The sequence below is a fragment of the Ursus arctos genome, unplaced genomic scaffold (assembly GCF_023065955.2).
Source record: "Ursus arctos isolate Adak ecotype North America unplaced genomic scaffold, UrsArc2.0 scaffold_5, whole genome shotgun sequence".
NCBI classification, from domain to species: domain Eukaryota; kingdom Metazoa; phylum Chordata; class Mammalia; order Carnivora; family Ursidae; genus Ursus; species Ursus arctos.
In genome coordinates this window covers 63,255,690-63,278,596 of record NW_026623067.1, presented here as the reverse complement: position 1 = coordinate 63,278,596, position 22,907 = coordinate 63,255,690, and the positions used below count along the sequence as shown (strand labels likewise).

General features: G+C 40.4%; 1 protein-coding gene across 1 annotated transcript in view; it reads right to left on the bottom strand.

Annotated features, from left to right (window-relative positions):
* Positions 1-22,907, bottom strand: part of CMYA5 (cardiomyopathy associated 5) — an 87,605-nt gene that overhangs the window by 32,516 nt on the left and 32,182 nt on the right. Inside the window, exons 2-5 of the mRNA XM_044384092.3 lie at positions 10,813-21,274; positions 7,580-7,675; positions 5,985-6,218; positions 4,342-4,364 (exon numbers count right to left, since the gene is read on the bottom strand). Coding sequence (XP_044240027.3) covers positions 4,342-4,364; positions 5,985-6,218; positions 7,580-7,675; positions 10,813-21,274 — 10,815 coding nt within the window. The remainder of the gene's footprint in view (positions 1-4,341; positions 4,365-5,984; positions 6,219-7,579; positions 7,676-10,812; positions 21,275-22,907) is intronic.

The following is a 22,907-nucleotide window of genomic DNA, read 5'->3' as shown; positions in this document are numbered from 1 at the left end:
TCCGGAGGAAAACATTTCTACGTAAGTCAAGAGATTATTAACACACAGAATAAAAGCTAAAAACAATTGCTTAAAAGGAGGTTGTTGCTGCTGGTGGTGGTGGTGGTGGTGGTGGTGGTGGGTTTTGTGAGGCACTGTAACCAAAAAAGAGTTAAACTATTTTGAAGTCCAGAAAGATATGTCTAAAATCTATTTATTCTTAGGATTCTTTGGTGTAACTGGTTAATATTAGAAATTCCATGCCTCTGTTCTCAAAGCCGAATAGATGCCATCAGATTATACAGTCACAATTTTGCGTCTGTAAGGTTAGTCCTAAAAATTACTACATTCTAAGGATTATTATTTTTTTCTTTATTTCCTAAAGGATATAAAGGTTGCGAGCCCGTCTGGAAATTCGCACACTCTTTGATGTCCTTGCTGTTCTCGGCCTTCCCAATTATGCTTCTTGTTGTTTAGTCTTTCAAAAACTATGTTCACCTACTATGTGCCAGGCATGGCTCTGGGTACTGGGCATACAGCAGTGAAGGAGGATAAAGTCTGTAAATTCTTGAAAGACTAAACTAACCACAGTTTATAAGTCAACAGCTTTTATATACTCATGACCCTCTTAGGAGGGATGTTAACTCTTACCATTTGTATCCAGGCGCAAACTGGGCTTTAAAACAAAACAAAACAAAACAAAACAGGTTGATTCCAAAGAAGGAAAAAGGGAAGGAGAGATTGCAAAAGTATTTGACTTTAGCATGAGGAGCCTAAAATTTGGTTAGGAGTCCCCTCTGTGCACCTGGCTCACAGGGGACTCGACTTATATTTCAGCAATGAAGCCAGAGTTGAGGAACTCCATCAGCTTCATTAGCATGGACTTTTTGGTTTGGGCAACACAGATCCACCTCCAAGCCTTTGCACTTGGTGTTGGAACTTTCTTCTCCTAAATATTGTACGGCTCCTTCCTCACTTAACCTAGATCTCTGTTCAAATGTCAGGTCCTCCGAGAGGCCAGCCCTGAGAATGCTACTCACACAGAACTATGTGTCCCTAATACCCTTTATTCTGTTAAATTTCACTTCCTCAAACTTAACCTATTTTTTTTTTTTTTGTCTTTCTACTTCACTGGAATACAATCTCATGCAGGAGAGGACTTTGTTTTGTTCACCACCGTATTGTACTGTGTTACTTGGCACACAGCAGGCGTTTTAACAAATTTCGAATGAGTAGAGGACAGTTTCACTCGGGTGAGAATATCAGGATCTCAGGTCTGGTAAAATGTTTTCATCAGTGTGAGTGGAAAAGATTTTTTAAGAAGTGTCCACTGTACTTACTAGTATTAGGAATAATAAACTTCACTATCATCTGATTTGGGAGAGATGGGGTCAGTAGGGGCTTCAAAGAGAGGTGACATTTGGGCTGCATCTTAAAGAATGAGTAGGAGTTCCTGAGGCAGGAAAGGAAGGAAGGGTATTGCAGACAGAAGAGTGGCATGAATAAAGGCACAGAGCTGTGAGAGGGTGCGGCACGTGTGAGGGCCAGAGGGGCCCAAGGGCTGCCTTGAGAACTGGGGAATGGAGACAGAGAACAAATGGAAAGGAGGTTTGTGGCTTGACTGTGAAGAGCCTTCATATCCACCAAGAGTTTCCATTTTATCTTTTAAGGCAAGGAGAGCCACAGAAGTGTTTTTACAAGGCAAAAATATCCTGGCAGGAGTCTGAGAAAGGATCAGAGCACGTATGCAGACCAGAGGCATAGTGAGGTCGGTTGTGAGAAGCCCACAATACTCTAAGTGAGGGAAGACACCACGGGCCTAAATGAAGGCTTTGTGGGCTCAGAAGGTGGGGATGACAGGTTCCGAATTAACAAACAATGCTGACTAGTACCTATACCAAGCCTAGTCAATGCACATCACTGACTAGACGGGAGACTTTCTGAAACACAAAAGTTTTGGTTGTAGATACCACAAATAAAATGTTTGAGTTTTCCCTTATGCACTGACCTGTTCAATTTTAACATCAGTGTATGAAAGGGCAAGTGAACATCTTTTTAAAAGCAGGTCCTACAATGGTTGGAACTCTCCTTCTTTTTCATTATTATAATACAAAAAAGCAAACCAGAGAGAAAAAATGCACCTTCTTAACAGACCAGCATTTTCTAAGCAAATGTGTTTTTCAAAATATGCAAATATTGAGTCTAAATATGCTTGACAGCATTCCTTAATTTAAGTATTTTCAGTGTTGAGAAAAATCATTTACTAGACAAGCACTGCCTTTAGAGATATAATATGAAGGGGGGAATAAGAATTCATGGAAAGGAACTTTTCATGGAAAGAAACACAAATAACATTGAGACTCTGAAGCAGAAGTTGTCTTGAGGACCTGAAAGCCTTCTTTTTGGTGAAACAATCAAGCTTCACTACCGTGTGTGTGTGTGTGTGTGTGTGTGTGTGTGTGTAACAGGGCTTTCATTAATTGCTCATATTTCTTCACCAAATCCCAAATGTTGTTGTCTTTTTTCTTCACAGAAAAATAAGGGTTATCCCAAGCATACTCTCCTTTAGGTGGCATGCAGCTTCAGCAGATTAATTCATTGCCAACTGAACAATGAAATAATAATGAATTAAAATGACACACAGATGAACAAGTTCAAGCATGAAACCAAAGAAATGGTATTTAGAATCAAATGAATGTCAATTCATATCAGTAAGTTAATACTCCAAGGTTAAGAAAAATAAAAATGTACTGCAGCATTTTTTAAGGTAAAAGCATGTGCAATTTTTATTCACCAAATGTTCGTGCCAATCAATCAGTATGTTCCATGAGTAGATGCAGTACAGATAAGGAAAGAAAGCATCTACACTGGCCAGTAGATATGAAATGGCACTATGAATCTCTATAGTTTTTAGATAAAAATACAAATCAGTAATACCTAGAGAAATGTATCATTTTTAAAAAAATAAAGAAAACTGGGAGCAAAGCCTGAGTCTGAGTTTCCGGGCCTGCCTCACGTGCCTCAGACTCCTGTGTGAGGACTGGCGGACATGCGGAGCCCTCGTCCCACCTTGGATTCTCCTCTGGTGGATCTGGGCTGGGGCTCCAGGGACTTTGGCTTAACAAACGGCTCCGGTATTTCAGGCACCAGTTTGAGGAACCATTGGGCCAGAGGATAGACCGTTAGAAACCAGAGGTTCTCAACCCTGTCTGCCCATTAAAATCACCTTGGAAGCTTCAAGAATGCGCAGGCCATCCCCCAGACCAATGAAATCCGATTCTCAAGAGGTAAGACTCAGGGTGCTAGCACTTTCTAAAGTTCCCTGGGTAATTTGATTTATGAGAGCCACTGTAATGAAACCTTTACTGATTAATGCCAATATTAAACAAGTGTTTTTCTTAAAACTTATTAACGATATTCTGTTCAATAGTTTGTTTTTAAAGGTAAACAGGATTTATCTGTGCCGTTTTCTTAAAAAACCAGGCTTCTATATTTTGATAAATCACAACTCTAAATTTTTTATTTTGCTTTATGCTCCGGCAGTGTGGCATTGAAGTAAACCCACAATTTTATAATTTTACAATTTTACAATTTATAGTTTTAAAAATTGACAGTCAAGGGGTAAAAATGATAAGAACATTAGGCTCAACTAGTAGGAAGGACCTCAGGTCTTGCTCTGAGGCAACAGGGAAAATATGTCAGATCAGTATGAGTATGATCAGTTCAATATCAGATACTCCAAAAGATACAGATTGAATGGTATGTGTTTTTATAGACCACATTTCCTAGTTTCTTGTTGACTGTTTTGCCTTTTAAGATAATGACAAATTTCCCTTAGATTGAGTGTTAACGACAGCAACAAAGACAAAACATAATCAAAAGAGGAAGATCCATTTAGATTAGCTGAGCAGAAAAGATAAATGCATGCCTATCTTTTGAAGAGAAAATGAGAGAACATTCCATTAAGATTACATAAGTCATAAAATTACTCAAAGCAAAAATGAATGATTCTTTCAAAGGCTCATATTTAGCCAATAAGTCTAAGTATCTACACAATGTTCTGTATGCAATGACAAGAAAGATGGTCCCGATTAGGCTGAAAATACAGAACACATCTAAAGGAAGCGGTTAAAAATCTACATTATGATAATTGTTATTTAACTAAAGCACATGCAATTTTCTTTCAAAGCTGTCGTTTAGCTTTTAAAAGCACAGTGTCTAAAAGTGAAAATTCAGTAGCTCAGTAAATGTATGTATTTTGTAATTGGCAGCTCATTTTCTAGAAAGCATTAAAATATTAAAAATAAAGCATACAGTCATGCTATTCTCAGTCACCACTACATTGTGCCATGTTTTATATACCTTTCATTGATTTCCTCAAATGACTTATGAGGGAATGAGAAGGGGGGAGAGAGAGAGAGGGAGGGAGGGAGAGAAAGAGAGAGACTAATTAACAACAGAAAGAAAAACCAACCAAAAGCTTTAAGATTATGCATGTTCTAAAGGCATAACTTTTCAGCTTCCCTGAGGCTGTTTCTTTCTGGATGGCTACAGCCCTCCAGCCCGGCAGCAAGGAAATCAGTGCTCAGAAGGGGAGGGGGATTGGGCACGGATGGAGGGGGCTTTGGTTTCCAGTTCTGCTCTACTCTCCACCATAAGCAAAGCCAGCAATGAATTCTTATGCTGCTCCTCTCTACTCATTAACGAGTGGCTTAGCTTCCAGAATAGAATTCTCTAAAGCAAGAAAAAGGACCTACATTTGTTCAATGTGAGGTATATCCCTAAAATGTAATCAGAAGTTATCTCTGGGTGACACCTTCTCTGTGCTTTTCTGTATTTTCCAAATTTTCTAAAATGGATACATATTACTTTTCTAAGCAGGAAAAAAAAAAATGCTTTCTTTTTTTACAATTTGTCCTAGAGAGAAAATATTCTTATCAAACACAGGCAAGGTTCTTAGGGAACACAAAGAACCTCATTAATGTTACACTTCACAAGAGGTGCCTAATTTTAAAAAGATCAAAGCTTTGCCTGAAACAGAAAGGAGCTGAATGATTTTCATTCTCTCTCGAGGATGCCATGTCCACCTCACTCAGATTTGTCCTGGCTGGAAGTATCCCCAAATCAAAAGCCTAACATTATTCCATTTTGCCTTGTTCTATCTCCAGACTTTACTAGAGAGCTGGGAGGACTGGGGAGCTTTGAAAGGGAGGTCCCCGCTCATCATAAGATGGTGCTTTCCTCCAGTTTGACAATTAGAGGTGGGACTGGCCTACACTACTCTTGGTTAATCCTGGTGCCACGGAGCACCAGCATCTTACTGAATGCTCTAGAGAATTAGGAGAGCAAAGATCTGCCTCTGTGGTGCAATTTGAGGATCACCCGAGGACATCTCTTGGTCCAGAAGATTTTTGTTTGAATTAGGGAATCTGGTCCCCAGGAAGACCCTTACACAAACATTGACATGTTGCCTGAGAGAGGCATCACATTATGTCATCCTTCTGCATGCTGCAGGTGTACTGGAATGTTACTCTCAGCCACTTGGTGAAGCCCGGGAGGGGGGCTGGGCGGCGGAATGGTCCCTCTGAGATGTCACATCAGATTAGGGAGTAGGGGTGACAGGCCCAGAGGCCAGCATGAGGATGCCAGGCACTGGGAGATCAGGCTGGCACCCAAAGGGAAAGCATGGCACAAGGAAGGTTTTCAGGCTGCTTTCCTTCTGCCTTAGAAGGTGACCAATCCATGTGACAGAGGGAATGGATGATGCTGTGACCTGACTTCCATGTGCCCTTCAGCTGAATCTGGGTGTTAAGACTTTAAGGATTTTCTGGGCCTTTTCCGTAGGCATTAGGCATGCCCTAATAATTTTTAAGTGTCAGAATTATATAAACCCCACACAGAAATATAAATGATCTTGGGGAATATTGAAAGGTGACTTCAAAAAAATAGACTTGGGTGAGAAGAGCAGATGCACGGTGTCTGGGCCTGTTTTAACTGGTGCTTACAGTCAGAAAAACGGTCTCGTCGAGCTCCTCCGCTTCTCTCACGATGCTCTCCAAAGTGTCCTTGGCCGTGTCCATGCTCTGCAGAAAGTGGACCATCTGGTCATGCAGGAACTCCATCTTCCTTTTCTTCACTTCCTCAAAGCTCTGGGCCTTCTCGTCATACTGTGCTAAAACCTTCTTCATCATCTCCTCATTCTGTTCTTCTAGCTTTTTCTCGTTTTTGCTACAGTTTTCCTAAAATATAAACAAAACAAAACAAAACAAAAAACCCACTTCTGAATGAAACAAGAAATCTTGTTTTCATATCTTTTTTTCTTTTCTTTTCTTTTAACAGAAACACCAACCTTTCAAATAATTGACCTCTGGTGTCCTGATAAGAGAATCCTAGATTACGGGCACAGTCTAAGTTTCCAACCCACCAACCCTCTTTGTCATAGTTAGCTTTGCAATAAAGTTCACCATAAGAGTATTACCAGGAAGGACTTAGTTAATGAAACACACAAAAAAAGACATTTGTGCGTAAGACTTGTCCACTTGCATTCACACAGGATAAAACTTGAAAATGGCATCACAGTGAATGAAGGTCCCCGGCCTTCAGGTAGTGGAGAGGGTTTCGTGCCGTTTTCACCATTCCAGGAAAATCATAGAGCGAGGAAGGGAGCATCAGGATACTGGACAGGGTGCTACGTCCATGAGTGTTCTTCAGGGAGGGGGAAGTTTCCACCACAGTAAGAGAAACTTTATTGTCCACCTGGACAAATCCAGGTGCCTAGCCGTTGTCACTCAAACAGACATTTGGTGGGGGTACTAGAAATAATCAGCAGGTGGTAGCTGATCTACAACAGGAGTTGAACAGACCCCTCTCAAGCAACCTAGGGTGCATAGTTGCCCTAGTGATAGGAAAACCGTGTACCAGCCCTCCGCAGGGGCCCGCGGCCACTCCTAATTGACCAGTAAGGATGCCTGGACCATCCCTGCACATGGATGGAGCACTGCGCCCCACCTCCCTTCACTGCGGAGGGAGCAGGGGCCAGCAGCTAGGAGGGCATGAACGCATCAAAGCCAGTAGTACCATGAGAGACACTCATTTGTCCTGGGCATGGGACACCAGACAGTGGTTTTGAGCATTTCTACAGAGCTGGTCAGTAAAGGACAGGATGGTGGAGCAAATAAGAACTCAGATCAAGTCGAATTTTGGCTCTCAACTTACTATCAACTTACTATGGCCTTGGATAATACACTTAACTCTCAGTTTCTTATCTATAAAATAGGAACAATCTTAATAACACCTGTCTTATACGGTTATTGTAAGGATTAAATTGGATAAAGCATGCGAAGCATTTCCCCTATCATAGTAAGCACCAATAAAAGCATGTATCTTAAGGGCAAGTCGTTTATCCTTTGAAAGGAAGCAGTTTCACTGATTACACACAGGGGGAAGACTTTAAAGACCTTCATTTTTAATGGAACAAAACCAACAGTGGCAAACCACATATACACACACAATCTCTAACTCAGATTGTTTTGACTCACAATCATTTCCTTGTGATGTCACGAACAAACCAGGTCAGAATAAAAGGTATATGGTAACTTACCTCGATGGTATTAAAAAAAGATTCTATCTCACTAACAAAGGCTTCAATCCTTAAGGACTTTTCTTGTAAATTGTCAAGAAATTCTGCTAATTGGACCTGAAGAAAAAGATTAAGATATACTTAGTATATGACATTTAGGAAAAGAACTTCAAGCAGTGAGCTCTAATTTCCTTATAAATTTAGTATGTTTGGTAGAGAGTTACTATATCATGTTCACGAACAAATCTTTAAATTTCCTTTGCTGCTTCATCTAAACTGACTGTAGATAATTCTGTACAATAAACAATTAGGACGTTTGTGAGTGAGTGCAATAGAAAGTTTATTTTCTCATATAAGAGGAAGGACTTCTTGTTGAGTGGGCAAGTTCAAAGCATACTTGCTTTAGTAAACTATGGATTTGAATTCTTTCTCCCTAGTAAAGCCTCGATGTTTATATATTGTCTTCCAAGACTGCAGACTTTTTGCTGAACTGGTCCAACATATCCAAATGGTCTCCTCACAGTTGTACCAATGGCTTCAGATGTGCCTGGATCACCTGACCCCGGGAAGGTGATCAGAATGTCACCAGGCCAGAAGTTTAGCACACCAAATGATGAAAACTGTCTACAAAGAGACCTAAAGGTTCTAGTAAACTTTGAAGTGTTACAACATTTAAGGAGTGACAGCCAACTAGAAATGTATGGATGAGGGGGGAAGATGGTAGCTATCTTAGCCATAGTTACAAACCCAGCTGTAATCCATCCTGCTAAACTTAACAAGAAACAACATAAATAACAGTTCCTCATCTGCCTGGTTTACTACCCACAGAATGATGGAGAAATTACACGGATGGAAGCCCCTTCAGGATCTGGGCCAGCTTCCCTCTATAGCCCTTGCCTGTTCTCCACAAGCCCCATCTTTCCTTGAACTCTGTCTCACCTATGTGCTTTTTCATGTGGTATTCCCTATCTCTAGAATGTCCTCCATGCCCTTGATTGCTGGAGAAGCTCATCTTACTGAAGGCTCACCCAAGCTTCAACTTCCCTAACCCTCCCAGTCCTACTCCACCATTTCGCTCACTCCCAAAAGGTTCCTTTCTCAGAACACTGTGCCTCCACAATGCTGTACTGATTTGAGAGAGCCACAAGTCCATCTTCCTTTCTTTTTGTTTTCGTTCCCAATGATTAGCACATGGAATGGGAAGTCAATAAATGCTGAGAAAGGAGAGAGTAAAGGAAGAAAAGAAGCGACAAAAGATAAGCCACCACAGTGGGTGGCAGGGGGGAGAAGTAAAGACCTGGATGGTCTATAAATGCAGCCACCAATTCCTGCATAATCACAAATGACCTACTCACAAGATGCTAGAGAATTCTCAAGCTATAACTTTTCAAATTGATCTCTAATTTTAAAAGTTGACAACCAACTTTTAATCTTCACAGTTGATTTAATGACACGAAGCAGGTCTCTTTGACTTTAGTGAACTAGTTTTCCACTTTTTTTTTTTTTCTGGTCATACTGTTTACAGAAGATCAGGGGGGAAAACTTTAAAATGGTTTTAAAGCAGGAGACATATCTCCTTGCTTTTGGAATTTGTTTTAAATTGATAATATTTAGACAGAATTATTTTTTAATTTGCTAAACTCAGAGGTGAATAAAACATAATTAAGAAAGCTGGAAAAAATCAAGGCTTCTTTCTGCTGACAGTGTCCAGTAGTTGTCAGTTAACAAAACCAACTGTCATCATAGAATAGGGCACATTTTACTGGTGCTAAAGCATCCAGAAGCCTGAGAGTTCACTTTAAAAAAGAAAACATTGCTCCATCCTCTACCCCCAAACTCTACCAGGTAAAGTTTCAACAAAATTTCATCCTGGAGAAACAGAACCAATGTTAGAGAATTGAGAAGTTTTAATTTTCTGGGGGAAAAAAATGCCAAGATTCTAATATGTCATTTTTTAAAATCAAAATGGGCCTAACAATTATTTAACAGTGACCTAATTGAATAATCATATTGCAAACTGCATCATTAGCAAGGCACTGGGCCAAGCAATATGGATATACAATCAAGAGCATGAGCTCTGGCATCAGACAGACCTGGGTACCAATCATAGTCTGTCTTCCATGACTTTGGGCAAACCACTTAACCTATCCGTGCCCATTTCATTATCTGCAGATTGGTGACGATGACAGGCTTGTTATGAGGAGTAAAAGATACCTTATATTTAAAGAACTTAACACAGTGCCTAGCACATAATAAGTGCTCAATTCTTGTGAATACTTTCATTTTAAGGTCATGTCAGCTAATGTATTAGAGGATGGCTTGAAGAGAGAAGAGTGGGAATTCCAGTTAGAAGGGTACTGAAAGTACGTAAGAATCTCAGACTAAATGCTTGACTTCTAGTTGTATCTCTGGGGAAGTAGAGTAGTGATAATAACATGCATAAGGATATGTGTTGTGACTAACTTTTTAACATTTTAACATTGGGAATCTATAGACATAGAAAGAATGCAAAAGTTTTCCATTTTTAATATCAATTTTTTATACAAAGAGGAAATATAGAAAAACCAGAATTTAAAATGACTATTGAATATTTTATAAAACTTGCAATAAATTGCTCAATGTAATATAAATGTGTATTTTTAAAGAATGATAGTGTAGATAATAGAAAATAAATTGTGTTTTATGCTCAAAAGCATATTTTTCAATTTAAAATTATTTGGCTTGGGTGCCTGGGTGGCTCTGTCAGTTAAGCGCCTGCCTTCAGCTCAGGGCATGATTCAAGGGTCCTGGGATCGAGCCCCGCATAGCTCCCTGCTCAGTGGGGGGTCTGCTTCTCTCTCTCCCTCTGCCTCTCCTCCCCACCTCCTGCCCCCGGCTTGTGCTCTCTCTCACTCTCTTTCTCCCTCAAATAAGTAAATGAAATCTTTAAAAAATAAAAATAAAATTATTTGGCTTTTTCGGATAATGTTAAGGGCTACCGCCATAAGATAAAACCCCTCAAAGGTTGTGACCTTGTGTTATTTACACTGTTATTGCCAGAACCTAGAAAAATGCCTGGCACATAGTGTATACCCAATAAACATTTGTCAAATTGATCTCAACTAAATGCCTGGGGAAAAATTCTTACTTTCTTTCAGACTATTATCCCTAAATATGAATATATCAAATATTGGTCATTTTTTAAATTGAGAAAATATGAAAAGAAATTAAACGTATTATTATTATGTACTTATATGCTTTAAAATCTTTTTTACCTTTACAGCACTTATAGCTGTATCAAGTGTTGCAACCTCATGGTCTTTGTGCATGTCAAACATCTGGTCAACAGCAGAAATTGGGCTTCTGCAAGTGTAACAGTATGTGTCGATCTGGGACTTTTTCGGTTCCTTCTGTTCCTTCTCAGCTGCTGACTCTGATGATAATTTTTCTTGTTCTGTCTTCTCTATGCCCAACTCCTTCTGTTCCACAGACATACTTCGTTCCACCTCACTCACAAATTCATTTTCACTGACGTGTTCAAAGGATTCCTTTCCTTGAGATAACACATCTTCAGGCGTGGATTCTGAATACAGCTCCTCTGATAAAGTGTCTTGAGCAACCATTTCATAATTCAGGGATTCGGCAAAGTCATACTCATCCTGAACAGGGCTACCATGGAGTCTGTCTTCACTTGGCTCAGATGCGACCATTATTTTAGGTTCTTCTTGCAGTGTTTCTTGAACACAAGTTATGCCAGATGCAAATTCTTCCTCTGGGAAGGACACTTGTACTGGGATGTTCAGATTGACTTCTGGACTTGCACTTGCTGCTTCATTATTCTGACTGCTCGTTTCATCTGCTCTCTCCAGGACATGATGGGTGTCTTCAAATGGAACCGCATAGCTTACCTTCTGGGTAACCACTGTGACTTCCTCAGTGATGGGAGCTTTCCCCTGCATAGCTTCATTGTCAAGGGTCTCCACATGGCATACTGATTCTCCTTCCCTGTAAGTAGCTTTCTGTTCCTCTTCCAGACTCTTCTCCCCCAAAATAGTTCCAAACCTCCCCCAAATTTCCCCTTCTGCAGCTATCGGTTGGTATGAATCATCCTTACCAACTGCTATTTCTTCCAGACCTTGGCCTTGGTCCTTTTGAGATACAGACGTGTCATGGAGAATGTCATCTTTGAGTATGTACTTCTCAAAATATATTCCTGTTCCATCATCAGTGTCAGAATTCCTGCTTGGAAACGATGCCTCAGAATTCACACTGTCACCTTCAGAAGCTGTCTCCCCTTCCTTCTTTTTCTCTCCAACTGCTTCTTCATACAGATCCTTGTATAAAAATGCAAGTGCAGGTGGCTCCTCCAGAAGTTCGGGATTAATGGCTTTAGTGGTGGTAGGAAAGATCTGGGTTCGTGACAAAACTCCTTCCTCTGCACCAAATAAAGGCATCCCAGGTGACTTTGAGTCCACATCTCTATTTATGCTCTCTGAAGCATCTCTCTTAGCTGATTGCTGGATATCCAAAGGCTTCTGGGTCTCTGGGTGAAATAATTTGCTATAGTCCTTTTCCATCCCATAGAAGCTTTCATCTAACTTCACCAAGTCATATTCATGTTCCAGGGCACTTCCCTCTGAACTTTCTGGGAAAGAGACAGTATCTTCTGTAACTTCCTTTGGGAGCTCCACTTCAACGTTTAATTTCCATAGAGCTTTTTGTTTTTCTGGGTCTGGGGAGATGTTATAATCAATTAATGTATATTTTTCAAAATAATCTTCTTCACTGGGAGCTGTTGGCTGATTAAAGTTGAAATCATCAGTTTCTGAATCAGTGGGTACCTCCTGTTTTGTGTTAAGAGGTTCCTTTTGTTTATTTTCTTGCAGTGATGTAACTTGATTAGAATCTTCTAACTTATTCTTTAATGTTTTATGGCAAGAAACAGCCTCACTATTGTCATGAAGGGATATAGTTTTAAATGAAGATTTCTCTTCCAAATATTCTAACTTATCTTGCAGTTGTTCACTTTCTTCCTGATCAACTGAAGAAATAAATGCAGAAGCATGAATATTCAATATCTCGCAGCCTTCAGAAATAATACTGAAGGCACTCTTTTGATCTTCTGAAAGTCCAGCTGGCTTACTAGTCACTGCGAAGTCTTCATCTTTTACATACGTGACTTCAGGCTCCTTGGATATTTCTCTAGCAGGAACCGTTCTACCAGCACTGATTGCTGATGCATTCTTTATAAATTGAGCATAGTTGCTGCTTGCTGAAGAGGGTGGTTCATTTACATGGGCATGTTCCACAACCTCCATATGGTGCTTTGAAGCAAGAACCGACTGTTTAGACATTTCAGATGTTAGATCTTTAGATGTTTGAATAGTATGGACTGTATGCCTATCTGGAGTCAATTCTGACCATGGCATTTCTTGTTTCTTCACTGTATTAATTTCTGAAGAAGTTCCTGAAACAAGTGCTTGTGATTTCACAGATGACCACAAATATGGTGGGGTTTCTAAGCTCTTTGTTTCATCAAAAGGACGATCTAAAATCTTTTCAGATTCTTTAGATGGAGATCCTTGTTTCATACTTTCTTTTGTGGTATCTATTGAACCATCTTTTGATGGCTCTGCCACTGTAACCTGTCCCTTTTCTTCATTGTGACTTGCCATACCCCTGCTTGATTTTTCCAATATCAGATTTCCTTCCTTAGGTAAAGAGTGGTTATCTCTTTCATCATGATAAGGAAGATCCACTGGAAGGATTTTCTCCACCAAAACTTCACTTTCTTCTCTTGGTTGTGGTTGAGTTCCTACTGCCTTTGTTTCCCCGATTTCTGGGCGAGCCTCCAAGAGCATAGTTTCTGATTTTTCAGCAACCGATATAGTTTTAACTAATGAAAATGACTGAATTTCATCCAAAGAAGGACTTAAGGAGATATCTGATTCTTCAGGCATAGACCTGACTACATTCACAGAATAAGGCTGAATTTCCTGCTGCTGCTTTCCTTCTGAAAATATGTGTGATGGCTTTTGTCTTTCTTCTTTCTCCTGCTTCATTATTGTATGTCTTTCTTTGTGGTCTTCATTTTGAGAGACTTGCAGCACATCTGCAGCTTTTGATTCTTCCAATTTAATAAGGCTAGATCCATGTGCAATATGTGCCTCCCCTATTTCGTTATCTCTAAACTCTAATGGGGCCACAGTTTCTTGCTTTTCTGCCAAAACCTTTTCTGCCATGGAATATGATCTAATTTCCAAGTCACCTTTCTCCTCAGTTGGGCTAACAGACCTGAGTTTTATTTCCTCTTCTGAAGTTTTCAATGAAGTAGGTTTTAGCATTTCTTTCTTCAGTCTGTCTTCACCCAAATCAATTAAACTGTGTTTAGATTCTTCTACTGGCAAAATTATTGTCTCTGGCTTCTCCGATTCCTTCGTGATATTTTTACTTGCGAAGCTAGATGGAGCTGATTTTGGCTGTTGTGGCACCTTATCTACTGCATCAAATGAAAGGAGTAATTTTTCTTTTTGATCACTTCTTGGCTCTTCCTTAAGAATAGAAATATTCCATTTAGATGGATCAGAAATTTCTGGCTTCTGGGCTCTTTTACGATCAGTGATATGAAGAGGAACAGCATTTTGCACTTCTTCCACAGTGGATTTCTCACCCATGGGAGAATAAGATTGAATTTCAAGATGTTCCTCGCCATCAGCCGAAGCAACTACTGAGTTTAGGTCCATTTCCTCTGAATAGCCTAGAATTTCTTTTTTCCCATAATTTTCACTAGACACCTCAAAGTTGGATTTTGGCTGTTGTAAAATTTCTATATTTGATAAAGATGTGGGTTTTTCTTCAAAGTCTTGGCCTTTACCAGATTTAACTAAAGTACCTCTGGATTTTTCAGCAGTTTTAAGTCTTGCCTCTGGTAACAGGCGATCAGCTGGTTTTTCGGTTGCATTAGAGTCAGCTGAAGCTGTTCCTTCAGACTCTGTCACAGGCACTGCTTTTTCTACAGATGGACTTGGCTGAGTTTCTAAATCTTTTTCAGCAACTTTCTTATCTGGTGTGCTTGATCCAAAAAACAAACTGGACATCCATGATGTGAAAGATAAAATTCCTTTCTTTCCCTTCTCCTCAGAAAGGCCTGGCTCAGCTGCCTTTGGCTGCTTAGGCAACTTTTGTGTCACCTCAGGCGGCTCTGCGGGTTGAGGTTCTTCATTTTCTTGCATTGAGGAGAGGGGTTTTAGTGGTGTGGGTATTTTCACTTCAGATGCTGGCTTCCCTCTCTCATTAACATCATCTACAACCTTTGACTGAATCATTTTTGCTTCTTCTAATGGCTTTTCTCCAGGTAAAGGAGATATACTCTTGTGTGCTTCTTTTTCATTGCCCAAGGCAGGTTCTGCATCTTCTGCCAGGAAATGCGCTGCTTTGGTGGGAGAAGGAATAGTTTCTGATTTGATCTGTTCCATTGATGGGTCAGACACTGGTTTCTGGAGGATTCTTTCAGAAGGTAGTTTGATTTCTTCCTGGCTGCCTTCTTCTTTGCAAGGCCTGGAAGATTCTATGTTTGCTTTCTCTGGCATCAGACTTTCACTCCCCACAAAAGAGAAGATCTGCTTCCCCTCTGCTTCATCTCTCTCTACATTTCCAGTTGGAACTAAAGATTTTGGTTTGGGAGCCAGCTTTGTTTTTTCAGTTGAGTAAGTTTTAGTTGATAAGGTCTCTATGTCACCACTGGAGGTAGTGAGAGTAGCTACTGGCTCTTGTAATGATAAAGGAGATTCTTCAGCAGAATGTGGCAGAAGCTGCTTTCTGGTTTCACATGTATGGTCTTTATCCAGTACAGCAGCCTTGAGCTGCCCTGTCATCAAATCATTACTGCCAGAGGAGCCCAGCTCCACAGATCCCAGTATTCTGTCTTCATGTTGACTGGCCAGATCCCTTCCTGGTTTTTCCAGCATCCAGCTTTCATCCTTTGGGACAAAAAGGGCCTCTTGCATTTGTGTTTCTTTAACAGCTGCATGCTCAGTTGTCATAAATGATTTTGATTCTTCCAAAGGCAAATTCTCTTTCATAAATAAAACTTGTTTAACACTTAGATCTTGTTTATCTGCAAAAGACATGCTTACATCAGGTAATTGAACAGCTTGATCTGAATGAAGTGCTTTTCCAGGCTTCTCTTGTTCCACAAGGTCAGAAGAAACAATCTTTGATGGTTCTCTTATACTCTGGGGCACATGGAATGAATTTGGTTGGTCTGTTTCTTCATTTAGTTTCGTTTCAATATTTCCTATCACTTGTGTCTTCAAATTTCCTGTTGACAGTAATGGGCTTATTTCTTGTTTTTCTCCCGTTTTAATGTCAGCTAAATGGTTGGACTTCTCTGATAATCCTTTTAAAGAAAAGGTATGTGGCTGAAGTTCCTCGGTGCTGTCTCCTTCAACTAGAGAGGTCAATGCTTCTTTTGACCCTAAGCTGACTACCTTGGGGGAGAAAGATTTGATTTCCTGAATCTGAGGTTCCTCCCTTAGGCATGATGAAACCTCTGGAATTTCAGGGTCAACTGTAGTTGACACATGATGTTCTCTGTTTTCTTCTTTTCCTTCCCCTCTACTCCTAAGCTCAGTGAGGCCCTTTTCTAAGTCAGAATCCCCTGTTTCAGTTATGGGAGATTTTATTTGTTTTTTATCTACGGATCCATCTTGCCCACCTAAACTAAGAGTGAATTCTGACTCAGTGCTTGGTAACTCTGATACTTGGTGTGGCTTGTGTTTCTTTTCAAGTTCCAAAGAAAGCTCTGCCAGAGCAAGATTTTCTGACAGGAAATCTCCCTGAGCTGTAGAAGATGGCTTCACTGCCTGTTTGTTCTTATCATCTCTGGGGGTCACAGTTAAGTCCGCTGACACTAAATTTTCCAGCTCAGGAGACGAACTTTCCATTTCCTCATTTTTGTCTTTTGGAACTATATGTTTGGGTACAGGTGACATGTTCTGTGAGGAAGGAAGTTCAGTTTCTTTTTTCTTCACCTCACCACTTTGGTTGAGCAAAAGCACATGTTCAGGCCCTGACACCTCTGAGGCAGACACAGAATTCTTTTCCTGTGACAAAACCAGTTGTTCAGAGTCAAGGACTGTAGGAAAGGAAAGACCTTGTTCATTTTCCACCCTCTCTTCCTTTGATACATCTGAATGCTGAGAAGATAATGCTTCGGTTATTGGCAACCCAGGTTTAACTTCTTCAGTTTCTACCTCGGACAAAGAATGCTCTGATAGAGAGGATATTCTTGCAGGCGAATCAAATTTAATTTCTTTCTCTGCTTCTGTGAGAAGCGAATGCTCATCTATAGATGTCACCAGTGGTGGCAAACCACTTCCTGATTCACTCTTTTCTACTTTTGTTAAGACTGGATGTTCTGTAGGGGTGGTAAAAGATAAATCTGTTGGGGTTTCTTCTTTTCCTAACTTGGTTAAGCTTGAATCATGCTTAGTTACAGATGTTGTCATTATTGAATAACTGTGTTCAATTTCTTCCTTTATTTCTTCCGAAAATTCTGGTGCGGGTGGACCATGTTCAGCTTCCTCTTGCACTCCTGGGGGAGCTGAATGCAACACTCTAGATGTATCAGCTATTTTAGAGTCATGTTTCACTTGCATTTTTACTGCTGATAAAATCTCAGGTCCAGATAAAGACGTATCCTTTAGAGGTGAATATGGTTTTATTACTTCAGGCTCATTCTCTGACAACATTCTCTGTTCTAGTTCAGATGTCACAGTTGGAGCTAAATTGGGTTTCACATCCTTCTTTGGCTCATCTACCAAGTCAGGCAGAACTGAATATTTCATCCCAGACCCTAGAACATTTGGAGGCTGAAGCTCCATTTCTTGATCCCGTGATACATGTGCTGTAGCTTCTTGAGAATCAGGCACAATTTCTTCCTTACTTTTAACTTTTAACAAAGCCATCTGTTCATTTGCAGCTTTTGAAGTGAGTGATGCTTTGGCTTCTTGTTCTTTCTGAAGTGCATGGACTGTATCAGGTGAAACTGAATATTGAGATGAACGCAAAACAGGTTTGGTGTCTTCCTCTACTGGAAATGATTGTGCAGGTAAAGAAACAGGTGTTGCAGCTACTGATGAACTAGTCTGAATTTCTCCCTTCTCTGTTTCACTGGTTGAATATGGTGAAATCAAGTCTTCAGACTCAGGTTCTGAAAATGCTTGAGTTATCTGCTGCTGTGTCAAAATGAAATATTCAGATACAGATGTTGATATTGTTTGAGCATCGGGCTCAACTTCTGTGATCTCTCTTTTATTTGTTGAGGATGGCAGACTCAAGTCTTCGGGTGCAGACATCAAAGGGGAAGGTTTGGCTTGTTGCTTCTGTGATAAACCGAGGTGCTCAGGTGTGGGTGTGGCAGCTGTTGGCACAATGTCTTCCTCATCTGCTTCTGAAGAGCAAGAATATCCAGAAGCAGATATTGCGGTTACCAGTGAATCATGCTCAAATTCATTTTTCTTTGTTTCTGGGAATCTGTATGGTGGGATTGAAACTTGTGATGCTGAGTCTGGAGAAAAAAGTTCAACTTCCTCAGTGTCTTCATCTGACAGAATAGTGTGCTCAGATGGTGACGTTAAACATATTGGAGAATCACATTCAAATTCTCTTTTCTCTGTTTCCTGAGTTGCATAGGGTGAAAATGAGAATTCTGACACAAAGGCTGAGTCTGGAGAAAAAGGTCCAATGTCTTGCTCTTCTTCTGAGAAATTCGTGGGTGAGGATGCACCTTTTAGGTTTAAAGAGGATCTGTGGACAATTTCTTCCTCCTGTGATTCCAGTGTTGCATATGGTGGTCCTGAAAATTCAGAAGTCAAGGTGGAGGATGGTGTGTACCGCTCTATTTCTACTGTCTCTTCTGATAGGACCACATGCTCAGATGGGGCGGCTGCAAATGATGGGGCCTGGCATTCAGAAGTCTGCTCAGCTGTGGATGGTGGGAGAGAGCATTCAGAGACAGAGGCCGCATTTGGAGAATACAATCCAGTGTCTTCCTTCTTTTCTTCTGGCAAAATCATGTGCTCGGAAACACCTTTTGATTTTAATGGGGACACATCATCAATTATTTTCTTTGGGGATTCCCATGTTGCATTTGGTGGAACTGCATTTTGGGAAGTCAGTGTTGAATCTGCTGTGAAACGCTCACTTCGTAGGTCCTCTTCTTCTGCCATGACTTCCTCTTCCAATGTAGCAGTTGAAAACAGTGGGGCCTGGCATTCAGAAGTCTGCTCAGCTGTGGATGGTGGGAAAGAGTGATCAGAAACAGAGGCCACATTTGGGGAATATGGTCCAGTGTCTTCCTTCTTTTCTTCTGACGAAATCATGTGTTCGGAAACACCTTTTGATTTTAATGGGGACACATTATCAATTATTTTCTTTGGGGATTCCTGTGTTGCATTTGGTGGAACTGCACTTTGGGAAGTAAATGTTGAATCTGCTGTGAAACGCTCACTTCCTAGATCCTCTTCTTCTGCCATGACTGCCTCTTCCAATGTAGCAGTCGAAAACAGTGGGGCCTGGCATTCAGAAGTCTGCTCAGTTGTGGATGGTGAGAGAGAGCTTTCAGATACAGAGGCCACATCTAGGGAATATGGTCCAGTGTCTTCCTTCTCTTCTGATAGAATCGTGTGCTCAGAAACATCTTTTGACTTTAATGGGGACTTATGGTCAATTGTTTTCATCGGTGGCTCTTTTGCTGCCTGTGATGGAGTTGAATATTCAGAAGCAGATGTGGAATCTGGTGTGTAACATCCACTTTCTGAAGCCTCTTCTCCAGACAAGACCACGTGTTCCGAGAAAGCTGCTGAAAACAGAGGGGACTGGCATTCAGAAGTCTGCTCAGTTGTGGATGGTGAGAGAGAGTGCTCAGATGCAGTGGCCAAAGGCTCAAATTCCCCATTCTCCTCTTCTGAAAAAATTGCATGGTCAGATACACCTTTTACAGTGGATGGAGAAACTGGCTCAACTTCTTGCTTCTCTAGTTCATGGTTCAAATCCTGTGGGACTGAATACTCTGATACAAAAGCAGAATCAGTAGAAACAGACTCATTTTCCTCTCTTTCTTCCTCAGATGAAGCAACATGTTCAGGTGTGGATGTTTTCAGTGATGGTAAAAGGATCTCCTCTTCTTTCTGCTCCACTTCAGCGGCCAAATGTGGTGAGAAGGCCTTCTCGGAAATAGATGGACTCTCTGGGTATTCAAGTTCTATGATCTCTTCTTCCACTAAATTAGAATCTTCAGGTTCAGGGGTAGCAGCTATCGGTAGAGAAGTTTCAACTTCTTCTTTCTCTGGTTCTTCTAACACTAGAGGTTCAGAAAGAGAAGTGGATGGCTCAGGCACGTGTTCTTCCTCCATTCCTTTGACATCAAGATGAGAAGGGGTTTGTTGTTCAGAGACTGTTTCTGCCCTTTCTGGTGAAGTCAGGTCCAGCTCTTCTGTCTCTGGGCCAAAATCTTCCTCGATGGATGCTGGCAGACCTGGTGCGCCTGTTTCTGAAGAGTCCTTTTCTGCCTCCAATGAAATGGACTGGTCAACAGAATACACATCTTCCTTCTTTACCTCATCCACTATAGGTGGTAAGACTGAAGAGTCATGCTCTAAAGTCACAATTTCTTGTGAATCCGGCTCAACTTCTTCCTTCGCTGTTTCCAGGAACCCGGTTGTAGGTGTATCAGGTGTGAGAGAGGAAGGCTCCATTTCATGGAGTTTTGCTTCATTACCTGGCTGTTGTGGCACTGACTGAGGAGGGCTGAGCTGTATTTCTTGTTCTGCTGTGTCATTACTTGCATAAGAGGAAGCTGTGTGCTTGGTGGTAGATGCGGCCTTTAGGGGAGAATCAACATAAATTTTCTTTTCATCTTCGTGACTGAATGAGGAGGTCAAGGACTCTGATCCTTTAGAGAATGCAGCTTTCCAGGGTGAAGCAAGCTCTTTTATCTTATCATCTTCTATGCTTTGGCCTACTAATTTGCCTGTTTGAGAAACTATATTAGAATCACGATTGCTCATATCTGGCTCTAGACTAATGGATGCATCTTTCCCTTTCCTATAATGTATTTCTTTAATTACATAACCCTTTGGCAATGTTCCATAAAATTGTAGAGGAATTAATTCCTCTTTAACCGAATTAAACATCTTAATTTTATATTGTACTGTTCCTATGTAGACTGGTCTTAACACTAAGGGCTTGTGTTCTTTGTATATTGCCCCGGTAATAGGAGGTGTATTGGAGGTGGTCTTCTTTTTTCTCGTTTTATCATAAATGCCAGTAGATGACTTCTCTTTCTGGGTGCTTAGTCCTTGGCTTTCTGAAATTAAAGGATTATCTTTTGTGTTTGCTGGAACGCCTTGAGATTCAAGAGAATTTCTTTTTTTGTTGCCTTTCCGACGCAGTGATGGTGAGCCACGCTTTGACTTGGGTGTTCTTCTCCGAAACCTTTTAACTTCATCCACAATAAAAGAAACATTCCCTGGAGGAGAACTCATAGTTGACCCTTCCAGACTACACACCCCAGAAGTCTGACTCTCTTCTGAGGCCCAAGGAGTGGAAGACCTGCTTGAATTGGTCTCCCAGGTTATTCCACTATCTTCCCGTTGGACTGTCACCATGGAAAAGGAGGGGTCAGATATGATACACTTCTGCTTGGTCTTGCCCTCTTCATCCTGGTCTGATAATCTAAAGTAAGTAATAATATTATTAATAATAATACACATATTAGTAACACTATATTAATTACACATAGTAATAAGTCAATATCCTATTTTGACTAGATAATAGTTAATATGAAATTCAAGTATACAGATAAATATTGCCATCCATATCAAACATAGGTAAGTATGCAAAATAAAGTTTAAAACTTGAAGTCAGGATATAAAATATAATAACACATCCCAGTATGGAATGATTCAGTTCACCACCTACCATTAATGGGATTGTTCCCCGATCTCCCATGGCTCACCCAGTCACTCAGGTTTATTCTGTGGTCACCAGGACTTTCATAATGGGCACCTGGCATCTGTGCCCTCTCCATCACTACTACTACCACGCTGACCTAGCTTTTTATCACGTCAACTCTAGTTTATTTCATTAGCTTCCTAATGTTTACCTCCCACCCTCCCCTATCCTTAACCTACTCTACTCCTCTTTCCAGACCTACTTTACTAAAATTTTCCATCATCCCATTCCTTACTCAAAAAATCTCAGTAAATTCCTCATACCTGTGGGAAAAAAGTTCAAAATACTTAACTTTCTGATCCCTAGTTGACCTTATTTCCCAGCAACCACTTTCACCCTATTCCTACCTTGTACATTTCTGTTTTAACTATGTAATTCACTGCCCAGTAAATATATCATGTGGACTTTGGATCACAGCCATACGAAGAAAATATAGAGACATCCCAAAAACAGCCTACAGGCTGCACATTTCCTCATTTGTAAACCAGGGATCATAACAGAACCTAGCTCTCTGCATTGCTATGAGGATTAAATTAGTTAATACACATGAAGTGCTCAGAAAACGTGCCTGGCATATAGTGTTCACTAAATACTATTTGTAATCAAGCTTCCACACATCTTTGGATTAGAGACCAAAGGAACCTGGGCATGGCCATTTTCAACTGGTGCCAGTGAAAAGGTGGTCCCCTTAGACTGCTCTCCTATGCCCTCAAGAGACAGCTGGCTTTTGCTGCCTCTTCAATTGCCATTGAGCCTGTCTCAGACTCTGCAGTACTCTTCTCTGAAATTGTCTTATACCTCTTCCTCTTAGGTGTTCATGCTGTTCCTGCCTTTACAATTCTTACCCTCCACGTCACTCCAACTTTTCTGCGTATCTAAATTCTATCTCCTTTTCGAGGCTTAGTTTAAATACTTCCAGTGTTACCATTCCTGATCAATTCAGCAACCATGTTTGCCTTTACTTCATAAGCATTAAGTTGAAGATTAAAACTCCAAGGGCTATACCTGTCTATGAATATAGCTACAATTTGCAATAAACACAAACTACTGACTGGAGTATACCTTTCTACAACAATAAAAATAAAAATGAAAAGCTTCCTATGCTAAAAAACCCATGAAGTATAAGTACTAAATTAAGTATTTTTATAAGTATTAATATATAAATATATATGTATTAATTATTAACTTTTTGAAAACATACACAGAATTTAGGTCTCTTACTAATAATTTTTAATCATCAATCACTGCTTATGTCAGTGGTTCTCAACTCTGGACATATTTCAGAATCGCCAGTAGGAAACTTTTTAAAAATACTGATGCTATCCCATACTTCTCCCCACAGAGACTCTGATTT